The sequence below is a fragment of the Dromiciops gliroides genome, chromosome 3, assembly GCF_019393635.1.
Source record: "Dromiciops gliroides isolate mDroGli1 chromosome 3, mDroGli1.pri, whole genome shotgun sequence".
In the NCBI taxonomy this organism is placed as follows: domain Eukaryota; kingdom Metazoa; phylum Chordata; class Mammalia; order Microbiotheria; family Microbiotheriidae; genus Dromiciops; species Dromiciops gliroides.
Window position 1 is genome coordinate 485,009,228 of NC_057863.1, and position 20,124 is coordinate 485,029,351.

The window sequence follows — 20,124 nt, forward strand, 5'->3', positions numbered from 1 at the left end:
GGAAGAGAAAATTTTAATGTCACTATTAGTCATTAGTAGCATGAAGGAGATTCTTTTTGATGAGGGGAAGGAAAAATTTAAATAATGAAGAACAGAACTAGAAGGGTCACCCTCCATAATGTGAAGGGCACTTAAAGTGGGGGGAGGTTGATAGGAAGGTGACATGGACAAACATTACCTCATTCACAACCCAGCGTAACATTGTTTATTCTTTGTATTGTGCTAATTTTTTTCTCTTGATACTAGAATCTCTAGGTTTTTCTTCCTGTAATGACCAGTCAACAATAATTTATTAAATAGCTACTATGTGCCAAAGTGCTGGAGATAAAAAGAAAGATAAAACTATGGTCCCTGCCCTGAGGGAACTCATATTCCAAGTAGCACATTGTATGAAATTAGGTCCGGAACTTTAGGTGTTGGGAGATCCTTAGCCACATTAGTCCTGCCTTCTCTCAAAATATGTGCCAATTTAAGTAGAATGAGATCAGAAAAAAAATATATTTGCTAGTTTCTTCATAGATGTTCTTTTTTCTGTGTTGCATAGGACAAGCGTTTATATTTTTAGAATCTTCATCTACTTGGGATGTTTTGCTTTTAGCAAACCTATTCTCTTTACTGCCCATAATTGATAAAAATTAAGGCTAAAAACAAACTAAATAGATACTTTTTTGATGCTCCATTAGCCATATACCTGGCAAATGTATACCTGCTAACTGCACAAAGGGAAATTCTCAAGTTGTCAGGATGGTTTTTATTATTATTTTGAGTGCTCTCTTTAAGATAGTCTGTATACTTAGGCCTTTCTCTTAGAGAAGGTCCACTGATAAGCATCCATATCCTCTTTAATTTTAGTGATCTGGAGCTTTTGGAACTTACTAGTATTTGTGATACACAGAGAAAAGTCCCTAACACTTTTGGACAATTTCCACATTGTGTGGAGCACTGTTGCCTTTAGAAACAGAACATTGGCTTTCCTTGTCACTCCTTGAATAAGTATTTTCAGCTAAAATTAATTGTTTTCTAGCTTATTTTGCTATATATTTGAACAGACATGGTTATAATTAAGTAGGAGAACTGTAGGTGTTAAATGTAAACACAATAATGCTACATGAAAATTTGTTTTATGGGCTGAGTAATTTGAAATCAAGATGTATTTTTCAAACTGAGAACACAGAAACACAATACAGCTGTGGCTGAGCTTATTCCATATGAGAAGTAAATTCTCTCTTAATAGATTTTCCAAGTAGAGTTTTTAATTTTTGGCAAGGCAGTGATATTCAAGATTGAAAATCAATATTAACTAAACTAAAAATCAAGTTTCTGAGTTCACCATTAAAATTTGTCTGGAATTCTATGGATGTTTATTTTTTAGTAAAATTCCAGTATAGTCTTTTGTTAAGATTTGTAACCTAATCATAGGGAACAGTGCAAAGGAAAGGCACGGCAGCAAAAATCTCCCTCTCCCTCTTCTCCTCACTATCATCCTATCATAACTAACATTTATGCAACATCTACTACATTCCAGATAGGGTGCTAAGCACTTTGCAATTATTATCTTTTCTGCTCTTCACAAAAACCCTGGGAGATAGGTACTGTTATTATCTCCATATTACAAATGAGGAAACTGAGACCAACAGACATTAAGTGACTTGCCCGGGGGTCACACAGCTAGTAAGTGTCTGAGGCCCTATTTGAACTAAGGGTCTTCTGGACTGCAGGCCCAAGGCCATATTCACTGCTTCATCACTTAACTGCCCACAAAAAAAAAACAACAACAAAAACGGGTGTAAAAAAGCATTTCCATATTCATGACAGAGCACAAAAAGAGGATTCTATGTAAAACCCTAAGTGTCCATTTCATTCAACTTGTTTTTTTTTTTTAATTATATAATTCAACATGTTATTTTCAGAACAATCCTTCTTATCTGTGTGGCCTTCAGAATTACTTCCTGTTTTCCTCTCTACATTTTACATAATGTTGCTGTGCCCTCCCCCCTTGTAATCACTATTGCTAAACTAACCCCGATTTTAAAGTGTTATAATAGCCCCCTTTTTTGCATCACTATTGCTAAGCCAATCCCTCCTTAATTGTAGTGCTTTTTCTTTCCTAGTTATTTCCTACTTATCCTTTCTATAGCTTGTTTGTACATTTTGGTTTGCTCATTATTACTCTCATTAGATTGTGAGCTACTTGAGGACTCTGTATCTCCAGAGTTTAGCACAGTGCTTGGCATATTTATTAAATGTTTATTGACTGAGCCTCCCCAATTACAAATGAAGGGAAAGTGGGGGTGGAGGGAAACCTTGTGACAAATAAATACAGTTAACATGAATCTACACAGTGGCCATATTAAAAAAAAAGTGACATCTTTCAACATATTTCATCATATGTACTCCAGGGACATGATTGTTCATTCCACTGATTAGTATTCTTAAGTCTTTCAAAGTTAATTTTCTTTAAAACGTTATCTTTCTGTTCCAAACTGTGTATGTGTTCGTGCCTCCTTTGCCAATTTCAAATGAGTAAAATTCATCAGATTCCTATTCACCTTACTACTTTATATTTACTCTTCTTTTTCATCCCAGTTATGAGAAATTCATCATTTCTAACCTAGTGTATTATTTTGTTTCATTTTAATTTTTTTTTCAATTAGCAAACATTTATTTTCTCTACCATTTCTCCTCCACTCTGAGAAAAAAAACAAACTAAAAAAAAGCAAAAGCCTTGTAACACTTTTGCATAGTTAAGCAAAACAAAGTCTCAGAATTGGCCATGGCAAAAAAATTTAAGTCTCATTCTGCATATGGAGTTCATAAACTTGCTGTTGAGGTCAGTGCACTGGGTTTCTTGTCAACCAGGTTTACAACCTTAGTATTATTATCCTTGACTCTTCACTTTCTCACACTCTCCATATCCAGTGGATTGCTAAGTCCTGTTGATTCTACCTTTATAGTATCTCTTGTAAAAGCTGTAAATGTAAACATCTTTTCTCTGATATGGCCACTACCCTAGCACAGGCCCTTAATATCTCATGCCTGGACTATTGCCTACATATACCTCTCTGGTTGTTTTCCCTGCCTCAGGTTCCTCCCTAGTCCAGGCAGTTCTTTACTCAGCTGTCCAAGTGATCTTCCTAAATTGAGTTCTGACACTGTCCTCTACCTTTCTACTCAGGTTCTCATGCCTTATTCTCTTCCATATATTCTGTGATAATAGTGACACTGACCTCCTTGCTGTTCTTTGAACAGAAACTTCCATCTTCCACCTGGGCATTTTCTTGGACAATCCTCCATGCCTGAAATGCTTGCCTTCTTCGTTTCTATCTCCTGGCTTCTTTCAGGTCCCACCTAAAAAGTCTACTTTCAGTAAGAAGCCTTTAGAAGCCCTTTCTGGTCTCTCAATGCTAGAATCTTCCCTATAAGATTATGTCCAATTTATACTGAATATATCTTGTTTGTACATAGTTGTTTGCACATTGATTTCCCCATTAGACTGTGAGTTCTTGGAGGGCAGACTTTTTTTTGTTTGTTTGTTTCAATATCTCCAGCTCTTAGTATACTTCCTAGAATATAGTAGGTACTTAATAAATGCTTCTTAACATGACTTGACACTTTCAGGAAGTAAGTGGGTCATATTCTTTACAACCAATACTCCAAAATCATGGTTGTTCATTGTACTGATAGGAGGAATTAAGTTTTTCAAAGATGTTAATTTCTGTAAAGTTGTTACTGTGTAACTTGTTCTCCTAATTTTGCTCACATTGCTCTACACACTTTCTTCTCTTTCTTGAAATCATTTTTGATATATTGGCTGGCATTTTCTTTGATCTATTTTCTTCTAAACTGGGACTTTGTGTCAGGACCAAGCTGTGTTTCCTGCTGTGCTTTTGGTTGGGATGGTTGGGTCTGACCCGAGTTCCTGCACTGATCTCCACTTGCTAGGAGGGGAGAGAGGGGTGGCAGCTGAGGTCCAACTTGCTAGAGCCCACTCTAGACTTAGCAGTGAGGCAGAAATCCCACATCCCCTGAGATTTCCCCCCAAATTACTCCCAAATACCAATTGCATTCAGAAGAGCAAACACCTAGATCCTTCTATGACTTTTAAGTTTGAGTGTTCTTCAGGGCTTTGTCTGGTGTCTCAAGGAGAGAAAGTTAGCTCAGTTGTGGGCCTAAGCAACCTTCGTTTGAGGGCTTTAGTTGCTGTCCACAGCCATTGGCTTCTTCCTACTTCTGCTTCCTGACCTCCCAGAAGCTTTTTCACAGGAACCCAATGTCCTCATTGCCTTCTGGACACAGAGCTATGAAGGCTGCAGGTGTCCTGGCCGTTTGTCCTCATATTGGGAGGCCCCCCTGCACTGGTACTGGCTTTGCTGGAAGATTCCCTTTTCTTTGGCCCTCAGGTTTCTGCCTGCTTGATCTCTTCTGCAGTTCAGTGGTAGACTGAGTGGTAGACTTTCTGACGTTTCTCATTGGATTTCTTGATCATTATTCGGTTTGCTCTTTTTCTGAAGTAGGTATGTGGTAGCTATCTTGATGTAGCCATCTTGGTCAGAAGCAGGTATCTCAGGCTTTTTCTACATCTTTTAAGATAATTGTGTGGTTTAGGATATTTTTATTTGTATTGATTTTGATTGTTTTCCTAATGTTGAGCTATCCTTTCATCTGTTCTGTGTATTCCACTTGGTCATAACAAATGATTTTGTGAATAAATTACCATAGTGTTTTTTACCAAGATTTTGTTAAAAATTCCTGTATCTGTATTCTTTAGTGATATTGGATTATAATGGCTTTTTCCTTTGCTTAATTCTTTCCTGATTTAGGTATTAGGATTATATTTGTCTTGTAAAGATAGTTTAGCAGAATACAATATCAATTTTTATAAATAATTCATTTTAGTTACTCCTTAAATAAGCATTGATTACTCTTTAAAAGTTTGATAGAATTCTCCTGTAAATCCACCAGTACCTGGAATTCTGTAACACCCCCCCCACACACACACATTTTTAGTAGTTCCTTTAGAGCAGTCATTTTAAACTACTTATGTGTCATGCGCCCCTTTGGAATCTGGTGGAGCCTTGTGAGAATAATATTTGTTGCCTATATTCATAAAGGAAAGACTATATTTCAGTTATGTTAATGAAAATAATGTATTTTTCCTGTCCAAATACACAGACCCCACCTCCCAATCTAACTTGAATGCCAAGTTAAAAATTCTTGCTTTACAGCTAATTTTAGTTCTAGTTGGACTATGTAAGATCTCTCTTTTTAAAAAAATAATTTCTTTTGGTTTTTCTGTGATTTCCTCCTGTCCAATTTCTATTTTGTTGATTTGATTTTATACCTTTTTTTTCTTTTTTGGGGGGGGGCAGTGAGGGTTAAGTGACTTGCCGAGGGTCACACAGCTAGTAAGTGTCAAGTATCTGAGGCTGGATTTGAACTCGGATACTCCTGAATCCAAGGCTGGTGCTTTATCCACTGTGCCACCTAGCTGCCCGATTTTATACCTTTTTTAATGAGGTTTGCTAAGAGTTTATCAATTTTGTTAGGCTTTTCAAAGAACCAGCATTTAGTTTTGTTTATCAGTTCTGTTATCTTTTTCTAATTTATCTCTTCCTCTAATTTTCAAGATTTCATCTTCTGTACATTATAATCTGTTTTATCATACATTTATTTCATGATAGTTGCACATTTGTTTATATATCAGATTTCCAATGCTAGATTGTAATTGTAATTGTAGGTGAGATCATGTTTTAATTAACTTTGTATCTCCTCCACTGCAAAGCATGTTACTTTGCACAGAGAAGTTGTTTAATGAATGAATGAATTATAATACCTAGAGAGCATTTTTTAAAAAAGATTTGGAGACTTAGCCATAAAAACTAGATGGGATACTTACTTCTTTCTGCTCTGCTGTCTTACAGTGAGTTACACCAATTATTACAGGCACAGTTATCAACAAGTGGAATTTTATGAGCTTGCAGAACAAAGTGAGCCTGTTGTCTGCTTACGGTTTTGGTAGTTGAAGAAGCCTATAATCATGTATCAACGTGCTCTAGGCAAACCCTGCATGTAGCCCAAGCTGGCAGGCTAAAAATAAATATGGTAGCATATCTGCTAACCAATGTTATACTAGTAATCAAAAACCTATAAAAATGTATCAGCAAAGCGAGTGTATTTTTTTTATAGACAAAAAATGCTGTCCAATATCAGAGCAGACTTAAAGTCTTTGTAGCATGTGTACTATATAGTGTCTACTCTGGGTATTTATTATACCATGAACTTTTTATGGTAGACAGTAAACCAACCAATCAATAATACTAAGTGAGGGCCTTCAGTATGGGAGTAGAGATATTATGGGATTTAGAAAGTAAGTAAATGTGATCTCTATTCCTCAAGAAATTTACAATCCAGTCATGGCTTTTGAAAACATTGCTAGGAATGGACACAATATAGAATCTTGGAATCTTAGAGCTAGAAGGAATTTTTGAGTCCAACTTCCTTGTTTTTAGATGATGAAACTCGAGTTGAGAGAAGTAATTTACCTAAGATTCTCATAGCCAGTTAGTGGTAGAGCTTATCCTCAAACCCTGCCTTCTAACTCCTAGCTTATTTCACTTTCCACTATTAAAACACTGCCCATTGGGCATTAAAATTGTGTAGAATTAATAGAGATGACAAAAGAGGTCAGTATAGAGGGTCAAGGTGTAAGTAGCAATGCCTCAATGGCAGTTATATTGCTTTGGCTGGCTCCACCTGACCAAGAGAAGAACAATGATATGGAAATAGGACGTCTGTGAAGAAATGAGGAAAGGGCTTCCTGTTCTCTATAAAATTTTTGCCATTGATTTAAAGCAAAGATAATAACCCAAGGCAAGTCAGCCAGCATTTATTAAGTGTTTATTATAATGTGTCAGGTACCATACTAAGCACTTAGGATACAAATATAAGCCCCTCACCCTCAAGGAACTTCTAATCCAGTGGGGGAAGACAACACACAAGGGAACTTAAGAGTGGTGGGGAGGCCTGGGTGCTCCTCAGATGGTCTCAGGAGGAGCTCACCAGTGGGGGAAGTATACCATTAAAATTGCCTTCCTTACATAAGTAAGTGTTGTTGCCTTCTACAGGAAGAGTGATGAAGCTAAGTCACCTTGAAGGATTTTTTTTTTAGCACAAACCAAATATCATTCTTGAAGTGGGCCAATTTCTTCAGCTATCAGTCCCAAAGGTGTATTTTATAGTTGTATAAAGACAACGACGAGGGAATTTGAGTCAGTGCAGGAATTTGGACTAAATAACCTTTCAGGTGTCTTCTACTTTTGAGAGTCTTATTTACAATGTTGAGATTCTGGTGACTTTTTTTTTTTAACCAGAACCATGATTTCATCAGTATAGGGCATTCCCAGTGAAGATAATTTAGTGAAGACCTTTGTCTCTGGGGGGCAGATCAGGACCTTTTTGTGACATAGTCTTAGAATTATCTGGGGTCTTGAGATATTCCTTCTGTAGGTTCACACCAGGCAGTGTCAGGGGCAGGAGTTGAAGCCAGTTCTTTCTACTCTCCAGGATATCATGCTGTCTCCTCTAGTGAAAATAGAAGGAAAACAAAAGTCCTCTTTGGCCATCTTTTAGAACATGCTTTGGGACAGCTAGGTGGATCAGTGGATAAAGCACTGGCTCTGGATTCAGGAGGACCTAAGTTCAAATCTGGCCTCAGACACTTGACACTTACTAGCTGTGTGACCCTGGGCAAGTCACTTAACCCCAATTGCCTCACCAAAAAAAAAGTAGAAGAACATCATGCTTTTTTGTGAACCAGACCTGCAAATTGTGTCTAGAATGAAAGTTCAAAAACTTCTGTCCCACCAGTTGAGAGGAGAAAAATTCTACATATTATTAAATTATTATTATTCATGAGTGAAATAGTTAACATTTAGGTGGACTAACAATCTGTGTTATTAATAATAGCTTACAGTCATATGGTACCTTATGGGTTGGTAGCAGAGCGCTTAATTATCTCATCTGATCCTTACAGCAATCCCATGAGTAAATATTACAAGTATTCTTAACCCCATTTTTCAGATGAAGAAATCCAGAAAGACTTAATGGCAGTTATATTACTTTTGCTGATCTTATTTTAGAGAGCCTTATTTGAAGAAGAACAGACTTTTAAACTTTAATTCACTATAAATAAATTTCAAATCTTCTAAATGGTGGTATCATATGAATATAATTCATTTATCACAAGCTTAGGTATGTGGAAAGGTGTATAGTACAAAACCCAAATCTATAATTAAGCCCTAAGGCATAACAATGTGCATTCTGGGGGACTGTGCCTACCCTTGGTAGGTTATTAGGAAAAGACAACTGCCCTGACAATTCAACAGGTGGGCCTATCTCAGCATTACATAAACCCTAAAGTCTCTTACTGCAATTCTGAAAAGGTCTCATTTTTATTGCTCTGTTTATTTGGGACCTCAGCTACAGGCTTATGAATCTAAATCACTTTGAAATTTCATAGTACAAACCAAATGCAACTCTTGAAATGGGCCAGCTTTCAAGACAAAACAAAATGGTATTCAGCTCAAAACCAAACAAAATTAAAACTCCCCACACTGTGCTCCAGAGTCAGCCAAACTAATTTTGGCAGATTACCAAGGAAAAAAATTATGAAGAAGAGCCCTGAAACAAAGTGGTATGTTATAACACCAGAGATTTATAATCCAAGATACAGCTAACAGATGATTTGATTCTTTACTGATATAGTTAGCAAGAACTGTAAGTCATATGCCAGTTCAAAAAATAACATCAGTCCCAACTAAATAGCTGTGTGACAAATTTGCTAATGGTGCACAGATTTCAGATAATATTTGATACAATATAATTTCGGTACAACAAAAGAACTAGCGTAGCAACTTCAAGTCTGTTAAAATGGAGTTTTATCTGTGGTATTATCTAAGCTATTGGGTTGGCATTGTTGTTTGTCCCTCATTTCAACGAGAATCAGTATCGTCACCGGGTGATGTCTTGACTTGCATATGAATTGGATATAAGAGAGGCAGAGTTGTATGAAGCCATTTTTGAGTTCAGGGTTAAAAGTCATCTGGACCGTACCAGTGTTCAGAGGCTCTTCTTTTGCTCCTACCTCACCTGTAAAATGGTGATGATGGTACTTTCCTTACCAGCTGAGGCAGCCGGTAACTCAGTGAATAGAGCACCAGACCTAGAGTCAGGAAGACCTGATTTCAAATATGGCCCAAGACCTTAGTAGCTGTGTGATCCTGAGAAAATCATTTAACTTCTGTTTGTCTCTGTTTGCTCTAGTATAAAATGGAGATAATAATAGCATTTACTTTACAGGGTTGGTATAAGGATCAAATGATACAACATTTGTAAAATGCTTGGCACAATTCCTGGCTCATAGTATATACTGCTTATCCCTCCTCCCTCTTTACCTGCTTTACAAGGTTATGAGGAGAGAACTTGATAAAGCCCCAGATACATATGAGTTATTGCTCCCGTCACTCATGTTATGTATTGCCAACTGCAATTGCCACATAGTTATAAGTAGAAAGTGTGCTAGTCAAGCTCAAGACATGTTTGTTGGATTTAATTGTGTTTTTCTTATATATCCACCACTTCAAAGCCCCACATTGAACCATCTCCTCCTTGTGCTTGTCTCATGACACACTTAGTTGCAACCATTTCTCCAAGTCTGGGCAAATGACCAACCTCAGACACTTGGTACAAGACTCTAAGACATTGTCCATTCATGCTTTCCTATCGTGTACAACTGTTCCTTGATTTTTGACCATCCAAGACTCCATGCACATGTATCACAAGGAATCTACTGGAAGCCCTCCCCAAGATCTTTAGACATTGTGTAAATGCCAGCAGAGCATGTGGGGTGCCCATCCATAATCCTTCCCTGTCATTCTGGAATTGGCCTACTGTCTCTTAGATGATATTACCATCCTCTTTCAAGGAATATTTTCAGTTTTTTACTCTGACGATTGTTGTTAAGAATTATATTCTCAATGAGCAATTGTGAATGACTTAACTACTCTCAGCAATACAATGATCCAGCACAATCCCAAGGGACTAATGATGAAGCATACTATCCACTCCCAGAGGAAAAAGAACTGATGTTGATTGAACACAGACTTAAAAAAAAAAAGAGCACTTGTGGATTGTTCATACATAACCTATATCAGATTGGTTGCTGTCTTGTGGAACGGGGAGGAAAGGGAGGGAGGGAGAAAAATTCAGAACTCTAAATCTTATGAAAATGAATATTGAAAACTACCTTTGGGGGCAGCTAGGTGGCACAGTGGATAAAGCACCAGCACTGGATTCAGGAGTACCTGAGTTCAAATCCAGCCTCAGACACTTGACACTTACTAGCTGTGTGAACCTGGGCAAGTCACTTAACCTCCATTGCCCCGCAAAAAACAACAAAAACAAAAACAAACAAAAAAGAAAACTATCTTTACGTGTAACTGGAAAAAATAAAATAAATGTTACCCCCCCCCCCCAATTATATTCTCATTATCTAGGAATTATTTTGTGTTCAGTTCTAGGCATCACATTTTGGTGAAGATAAAGCAAGAGAGTATCTAGAGGAAGTTAACTAGGAATGTGAAGTACCTTGAACTCATACCAGTTCATTGAAGGAATTGGGAATGTTTAATATAGAGAAGAGCGTTGGGGAATCATGATAACTGTCTTCAAGTTTTTCAAAGGCTATACAGCACTTTATTTTTTAGGATACTATGTTCTAAGACTATGGTTAGACTTGTTTGACCGGACTTTAGAGGACATCACTAAGAACAGTGTTTGAAAATTGTAGAGGCCCAAATTTGGGCTTGATTTCTGGAAAAAAAACTTCCTAGGATAATGCAGCATTATTGGAAGAACAGCAATTTTTTAAAACTCTGATTATTTTGTTGTTTGTCATTACTGGTAACTGATCATTCCAAGGTGCCCATCAGGAGATACCAGTTCTTCTACAGATCTCTAGCCATACTTCCCCAAATTGTTGATGCTGTCTTGACCAGGCTTTACTTCCTAATCAAGAAATAGTAATGCCTTTGGGGTAGGTAGCATGAGTTTGGTTCTCTCCACATCACATAATAGATGAGGCCCAGAAAAGTAGTGTTTGGTATAGTCACGTGGCTCGACTCATAGGTAGCAGAGCCAGAACTACCAAAGCAAACACATGTCATATGACTCAAGTCCCATGATTTTCCTGTGGCACCATGTTATTTCCCCAATAGTTCTCTCTATATGGTGAAACCTAATTGGGTTTCTGTTCTTTTAGCCTCCAATTAGGAATTTGAGCTGAATAAATTTGAAGAGAATAAAGCAATCTTTACTCATACTACAGACAAAGAAGTTAGTTCTTTGTGCCATCATCTCAGGACATTAGAATTTGTCTCTTCCTAGAAAATTTCAATCCCAGATCACCACTTTTTATATGTTTGTAGTAACTCTGCTCTCTTTCACTTACTTTCTCTTAAGTTACGCTTTTTATATAATTATTTCAAAAGCAGAGGAAGTATGAGAATAAGAAGAATTGATCTACATGAGAAATGATTCATGTGGTAAATATTAAATGTTGAAACTATGTTAAGATAAATATTTTATCATTTTTCATAGACCCATGTTAAGGAGTGTAGATACTATCTAGTTTATATAAATAAACAGGCATGAAATAGAATTTTTCAGAATCATATAAAACCTTGAATTCACTTAGTCAAAAAAATGTAACCAGGAACATTTAGGAATCAAGAATTATCTGTGTAAAAGACCAAATTCTGTATTTACATGATATAAAAAATCTCTTAGAACTTAAAATGTTAAAAACATTAATTGTAATGATTGACTTTCCCCTCCAGGGTACCATTTAGAGTGGCAGTATTTGTTTGAGGTTTTTATTTAAATGCTTCCATTTTCTTTTTTAGTACATCATAATCTCAAACATAGTGCTGTTTTTCTTCTCTCCTTTGCAGGCTTGGCAATTGAGATTCAGTCACCTTGTAGGATATGGTGCCAAGTACTACTCCTACCTCATGTCAAGGGCTGTAGCCTCCATGGTTTGGAAAGAGTGTTTTATGCCGGACCCATTTAGCAGGTAAGAAAAAATGCATCAAGCGTCAATATCCTGAAGCTCACACTTTGGACAACCTTGATCATAAAGAATTAAGTCCCAAAAGTGGGAGTAAGTCTTCCTACTGACAGATAACTATTACAAGTCCCATGCAGTTCGTGGCATTTAAAAGGCAGAACTATTTTTAGGACGCTCTTGCTTATTTAAAGTGTGGTAGCTGATGAGAAGCAATAATACATACTGGCAGCAGAGCAAAGTGACATTTAAACAGCACATGAAAGAAACAGAAGAACCCAAAAAAAAAAAAAAAAGGCAGAACAAAACTCTATAAAAGTAGAGCTCTCTGCCTCATTCAGCACATGTAGCAGCAAATAGCTTTATGCACTTTAGTAGTCCTTAAGGAATCACCATGTTTGTACTGCATCATATGGCAGTTGATCCTAATAATACTCAGAGGTATCTATTGAAGATTAAATTACACCCAGGATACTTTATTTAGAATTTCCATCACAATATATTCTTAAGGAAAGAATTTTGCTCTTCAAAATATAAACTTCACTTTCTATGAAAAATTGACTTACCTCATTTTCTGGTTATAAATAAATAAGGAATTCCTATTTTATATAGGAAATTAAATTTCAGTGACTGTAGTGCTAACCAAAAAGAGGCTCAGTACCACTCTTTCAAAGCAAAATCCAACTTTTCTTCATAAAGTCATATACTGCCCTCCCTCTGCATCTTTTACACAATTTGGTGCCAGGGTACAATCGAAGACAGTGGATAGTAGTAACCCAGGCAACTTTATAGAGTTAACCCACAGAGCACTGAACTTGAGGTCAAGAGGCCTGGTTATGAAACCCATCTTTGACCTTTACTGCCTGTTTGAACTTGAGCAAGTTACTTAATACCTTACAGCCTTAGCTTCCTTATCTGTAAAATGGGGATAATAATACCAGCTAGTATTTACATAGCACTTTAACATTTGCAAAGCACTTTACAAATATTATTTCAATCCTCTCAGTAACCTGGGAGGTAGGTGATATCCTTCATTTTATAGATGGAAGGGAATGGAATAAGCATTTACTAATTACCTGTGCTGTACTAGGTACTGTGCTATGTGCTTTACAAATATCATTTCATTTGATCCTTTCAACAGCCCCATGAGGTAAGTGATACTAATATCCTCATATTATAGTTGAAGAAACTGAGGCAGACAGAGGTTAAATGACTTGCCTAGGGTCACATAGCTACTGTCTGAGGCCAGATTTGAATTCAGGTCTTCCTGACTCCAAGCGCAATATTCTCATCTACTGTGCCACCTGGCTCCCTATCTTAAGGATAATATTTTTAACTATTGCCATACTACATTATGCTGCTCTTCACATAACTGCACAATTTTATTTGTCAGTTTAGCACATTGCTATTTTGGATTCATAGGGAAAGAGCTATGTTACTGTTAAGCTTGGCCTTGTGGTTTACCAGGGTAGCTGGACAGATGACTACCTACAGTTTAGAAATGCTATCCAATTCCATTTTTCAGAAAATGCTGAAAAAATACCAGATAAAATAAACAGTAGGAAAAATATTTTCCTTTAATGATGAATATTGACCACCAGCTGATGAATTCTATTTAACCAAAACTTGTAATGTGCCTGGTTACAGTTGATCTTTTTTCCTCACACTGATGAAGTTCATAGCTCCTTAAAATATTGAAGTATAAGATAGGTTGCCAAGAGAGAAAGAGAAGGTAGTAACAAAAGAAGGGAAGGTTTCTTTAAGAAAACCTTTTTGCCTAAAATTGTTGTTCCCACTTTTAAGTACTCTCTCTAAACAGTCTTAAGGTTGCACCTGAAGAGAAATTGGGCACAGCAGCAGCATACCACAGCTATGGCCCAGTACCCAAACCATTGCTAAAATTCCTAATCTTGTTCTAAACTCAATTTAAAATACTACCTCTTCAATAAGACTTTTCCAGATTCAGCTGCTAATCCCTCCTCCCTACTCCTACCCATTGCTTTGTAGTTATTTTGTATAAATCTATCTGTGTACATGTTGTCTAAGCTTCCTTAGGGCAGGGTTAACTTATGTTTGTCCTTGTATCCTTATAGCTTGGCTTAGTGTCTGGCATATAGGTACTTAATAAATTCTTTGGGTTGATTGATTTAAAATGTTTTACCTGCTTGTTAAGTATTCCTTCCCAGAGGAATTTTCTGATCACCTGCAATAAACTATTCCCATGATTCCCTTAAGTGGAGGAAGAAAACGGAAAAAGGAGGAGGAGAAGGAGGAAACTTGGTAGTTTTCAAAACATTTTTTGTTTTGATTATCTCACCTAATTCTCACAATTTATCAGATAGGCTAGGGAGGCCAGGGGTTTGATCCTGTTACCCCCATTTACAGACAAGAAAAGTAGGGCTCAGAGAAGTATCAGAGCAAATATTGGTAGACTTGGGAATCAAATGGAAGTCTTCTGATTTCTAACCTAGGAATCTTTGTTCCCATTACATCACATTTTTTCTCAGATAATCCACAGCAACTTCAGATTGTATTTTCTTCCACATGTTATGACCCTTTATTCAAGTTAATTGACCAAAATATTTTTAATGCATTACATGAACTTGGTTTAACATAATGTTAAAATGTCTTCACGGTTTGGCACCAAATGTTTATTTTCTATAGTCTCTTTTGCAGACTGCAACCAGATGTTTTTCTTGTCTCATTTTGTTATTTTCAAAGCATTTAAAGCCATAATTTGACTACAAAAGATAAGCTTTTGGAGATGCAACTCAAAATAGCTGGGAGATATCCTTGTTCTATAAAATAGGTGGAAACAAAATTATCTAATCTAAAGAAAGTGACTACCAAAACATTGTTGACTCTTCTTCCATTTAATAGATACTATTCCTTTGCTGATAATTCCTCTATTTCTCTCTCTGATATGATTGCTTATGTACATGGTTATTAGCAGTGTCTAACTGCTTTTTTAATACATATATAACATGAATATGTGGTCTTATCAAAAATACAACATCCTAGCTAGCACATTTCAAGTTTTGTGTCCCAAGAGTCTTTATTGCCTCTGTTGCTCCCAAGGGTGTATAATTTAGGAGAATGGGCCATAAACTAGATAAAGTGAAGAACTGCATCCAGCAGCGCCAGAAGATGGTCTTGCAAGAGATTTAACTAGAAAAGGCACATGGAAGCTCAAACCCAACCGTCCTAGGTGCATCAGCAGCACTGACTCCAAATGTGTACCTGCTAAAAGCTTCCTCTTCTTTCTCCTCCTGTTTCCTCTATGCTGTAGCCTACTCTCCCTACTTTCAGGGCCCTGTCACTGCTGGAAATGTCCTCCTCCTTTATCTCAGACTCTCAGAATTCCCTGTTCTCTAGGGCAGAAGTTCTTAACTGGTTTTTGTTTTGGACCCCTGAGGCACGCTGGTTTAAACCTATGGACCTCTCTCAGAATAATGTTCTTAAGCATATAAAATGCAAAGGAGTTTCAAGAAAACTAATAGTGAAATGCTATTTTCAAGCTATTTAAAAAACAAAACAATTTCGTAGGACCCAGAGTAAGAACCTTCCTTTAAGGCTAATACTCAAGTGCTACCTTTTTCAACAGTCTTTTCCTTTTTCCCTTAATTGTTAGTGTTTATCCCCACCCCAACATTACTTTGTGTTTATCCTGTACGTATTTGGTATATATTTACCTTTGCATATGTCATTTTCCACAGTAAAACATAGCCCCTTGAGAGTAAGAACTGATTATTTTTTATATTTATGTTCCCTGGGTCTAGAACAATACCTGACATACAGTAGGCACTTAACAGATGATTGTTGAATTGTAACAATCTTGCCACATTCTGTACTTGGTATGTGACTTGGATAGAACTTTATGAGCAGGGGCCTTGGTTGGTTTTTTTTTGTTTTTGTTTTTTGTTTTTTGTTTTTTTTTGCGGGGCAATGGGGGTTAAGTGACTTGCCCAAGGTCACACAGCTAGTAAGTGTCACGGGTCTGAGGCCGGATTTGAACTCAGGAACTCCTGAATCCAGGGCCGGTGCTTTATCCACTGCGCCACCTAGCTGCCCCCAGGGGCCTTGTTTTACAAATCACCTAGCCTATAAGGATAGATAAGTGGTAAAATATTACAAGGAAAGTTTTGGTGTTAAAATTTTTTACTTGTTACTGTCGGCTGAGTTAGAAAAAATGTCAATTTGACAGACAAACACTTTTGAACAGGTAATTTAGGATTATTAGGTGTAGAGAAGAAAGACAACAGAGGCCATTCTGGTCCAGTCCCCTCATTCTGAACTTCAGGAAACATATACAAAGAGATTCACTGACTTACCAAAGTGAATCAAGCAGTCCAGCTTTGCATTTTCAACTTTATCATTCATAGTCCTTCCTCGCCTTCAAAATAAGATGATTATTGGCTTTCAAATGGGCCACATTTTTGTTAACCAGAAGAATTTCCATCTATAAGAATTCCATGAACTCAGATTTATTCATTTTTAAAAACTATATTATATTATATAGAGGTTTGTATGATACTGTATTCTTCCTTTTGATGGCTTGGCCTCCATTCTAGTCATAGTGTAGAGGGGACACTGTGTCCTTAAAGACTAATCAAGTGGAGCAGAAGTTCCTTCAAATGCCATCAAGCTAGAAAGGGTTCTGAGTACCTACAATTTTATTTCTTTTGGCCCAGGACCAGTGTAGCCAGGTTCAGGGAGGCTCATTACAAGAGGTTTGACCACCAGCTGGTGTATTTTTTGGCCGTAACAAATCATAAAAGCACTGACTAAGACATGGAAGGTTTGCAGTCTACATTGGTAGAATAATTAAAAGGCTATCATCAACTGAATATTATTAATAAATTATATTGCATAGCACACAAAATAATTTTTAATATGTATTGCATCTGGATCTATTTATTTTGATATAATTGAAAATCTGAATTGGATTTTTAGAAACAGGAAAGGAATGAAGGCAGGAATTGTCTCGGTGTCTCAGGGTATATATTACTGATATATCATTGTCAATTCAGTTGGGAAACTTGAGACAGCTGTGACTGGAAGCTGAACAGGTTGCAAACACAGGTGGCTGTAACCTTATCTGTCTGTTCCTCCAGGGCTATGGGGGAGCGCTATCGCAGGGAGATGCTGGCACATGGTGGTGGCAAAGAGCCCATGCTCATGGTTCAAGGTAAAACAAAATTAAGATTGTTTCATTTCCTTGATCTTTTCCTTTTTAAAATAGTTTATACATTTTGGCAAGCCATCAACACTTGTGATTATATAGGACTAAAAACTTTTAACCTATTCTTAGGTTACATCTTTCACTTAACCACTGTTTCAGAGCTGTTTGGCATCAGTAGGGTTTATACACAATTGGAATTGTGGAAGGGCTTTAATATAGAAAAAGAGGAGCGAAAGAAAGGTGAAGGAAGGAAGGAGAACAATATTCCATCAGTCAAAAGAATTAAGTTTTATTATTTATATTAGATTTTATCTAAAGGCAAAGCAAGATGTTATAATTCTTTTTAAAAATTAGAAAATTACAAAAATATATGAAGTATCTCATTGAGAGTGAATTTATAAATATGTTTGTAATTTACCCTGTACCACCATTATGAATATCTGTTTTCTTCACCCATTTTTTTTTCTAAAATTATTAATGATTTTGCTGGGTGCTTTACTCTTTATAATACAGACATTAGACTATATAAAAACCTAATCGAACTTTTTTCTCCCTTGGATTGAAAGAGGCATATTAGACTTATAAAGTGGATAGTTGTTAATAGGATTCATTTAGATGCTTAAAAAAACTCAAGTTTTTTCTTAATTTTACTAACATTATAGTAGGAAACTGCATTGGATTTTTGCACAATTATGCATCTATGACTGCCTCAGTGTAGCACTTCTCTATTTCCTCTCAGAAGTTTGCTACTGGGGGTCCATCCAATATGCTGAACCTTCCTGGCTTCCTACTGATATTACAAGGATATGAGTAGAGCACTTGCCATCTCTTGGGCTATTCACTGCCATCCCTTTCCTTCAGCATACAGGACCAGCACATTTTCCCTTCCCAGCATACATTTCCCTTATGATATCTTTTATTCCTGTTCTTCAAAATTCCTTATTAATAATATGGTACAGCACGCTCATACCTACCATATCTCTCTTCTTTGCCCTCTCTGTGATATCCATACTCAGTTCTTTGGAAACAGTTGTGTCCCGTGTCTTGTTGTCATACAACAAAATATACATACAGTTCTAAAAATGGTGATTTAGAATCCAGTGGTTCACACCTTGCTTGTTAAACAAAAAAGCTCTTTGTTTGCAATGTATTTTTATAGCAAAAGCCTTAATATTACATGTTTGTCAAAAATCCCTCAACACTAAATAATACTGTTTCCCCACTGGAAATTTAGAACATAATTAAAACTTCTTTTGGCATACTATAATGCCTGCTTTGACTTTAAATTTGCTATTTTTATAATAATACATCAAGAACTAAAGCTTCAGTCTTAAAAGTCTTATAAAACCCTTTAAAATGTTACTTAAAATAAGCTGTTATTGCCCTAATGTATTGTAAAATCTCTCACAATCATCGTTCTAAATGTCTTATTTGTCAATTATAGAAATTGCAATAAAATTGAAGCCACATTCCAACTTCATCTATATCTTTTCTAATCTGGGTACCATTCTAAAAATCTGTTTATAAATATACTGTCTTTTCTTCCATTACCATTCAGTTTTAGACTGTGAAATGAAGTTTAATTTATCATGGAGTGACTCTTGCAATTTTTTTTGTCTTTTTTCTCCCTGCCTCTCCCTCCTTGATCCCTTCCCCAAGGCATTATTAATTATAATGAATATTTAAGGTTCTGTGCCTTTTGACTCCCTAGAGACTTTTTTTTATTTGTTCACAGTTCACAAACCCTTATTCTTCACCTGTTGAAATCATGTCAGGCAGCTCTGAGAAAGTTATTTCAGTAGGTAAATTCTTACTTTGTTCCATTGAATTTGTTGTAGCATTTGTTGCACAGCATCAGAAATGAAGTTAACACATTCTCCAAGCCAAATAAGAAACAGCAACAGGCTGAGTTATATCTCTGTTGTAATCTTAACAATTGATGCTCATTTGTGTTTCTGCTTGTGTAAATAACATAAGCTCTCTGTTAACTCAGTATTTTCTCCTATAAAATGTTTTAAAAGTTTTACTATGGATAGAATAATTTAAAAAATAACTTTATCAACATCACTGAGCAAAATAATAACTTTTTGCATTTTTCCACCTTTTGGAGTGTCTTTTGCTACTTTTAATAAGTGAATTTTTTTTTTGATTTGCCAACTACCATTACTCCACCCCAGACCAAATTGCTTTATATGCAAATTATATGTATTTTCTAGCATTTGGCAATTTTGTGTGTGTGATGATTTGATAACTTCTGATTTGGTTATGTAATGATTGGAATGACAACACCCACTGGAGACTTACTATAGGAAAGCTCCTCCATGAGGAGAATGCCTCAGAGGGTAAGGCCATGTGGCTTTTCCTTGGTGTCAAGAAGTAACATTTGCGCATGGGTACTGTCCACCAAGGCTACCAGCCAATCAACTTGAGGAGCCTCCCATTGTCTGGGAGGGGATAGGAAGGAGGAAGGAGCACCTGTGCGGAGAGCTCTCTCTCTTTTTGGTTCCTGATTTGATGGTGGTGGTGACGGCAGAGGACTTCACAGGAAATTTGAGGAAAGATAGGAATGCCAGGCTGTTGGAATTCTGTTCTCAATCTTTCTCTTTCTATCTTTCAATAAACCCTTAAAAACCTAAACTCGTTTTATCAGTGATTTTAGTCAGTTTCCCCCAAAACTGGGGGAACATATTAGAACCCACATTTAGAATCTTAAATTACACAGTTATCCATTAGCACATGTATATGTGGCTTTTCCAGTCTATATAAGACTGCTGTAGCATGTTATAGTGGATTCCTTTCTCTCTTGCTATGTGATGCAGGT

General features: G+C 36.6%; 1 protein-coding gene across 1 annotated transcript in view; it reads left to right on the forward strand.

The window, feature by feature from the left end:
* The window catches only part of LOC122747808 (mitochondrial intermediate peptidase), a 181,888-nt gene that overhangs the window by 122,173 nt on the left and 39,591 nt on the right, over positions 1-20,124 (forward strand). The window contains 2 exon segments of the mRNA XM_043993633.1: positions 12,009-12,130; positions 17,236-17,309. Coding sequence (XP_043849568.1) covers positions 12,009-12,130; positions 17,236-17,309 — 196 coding nt within the window.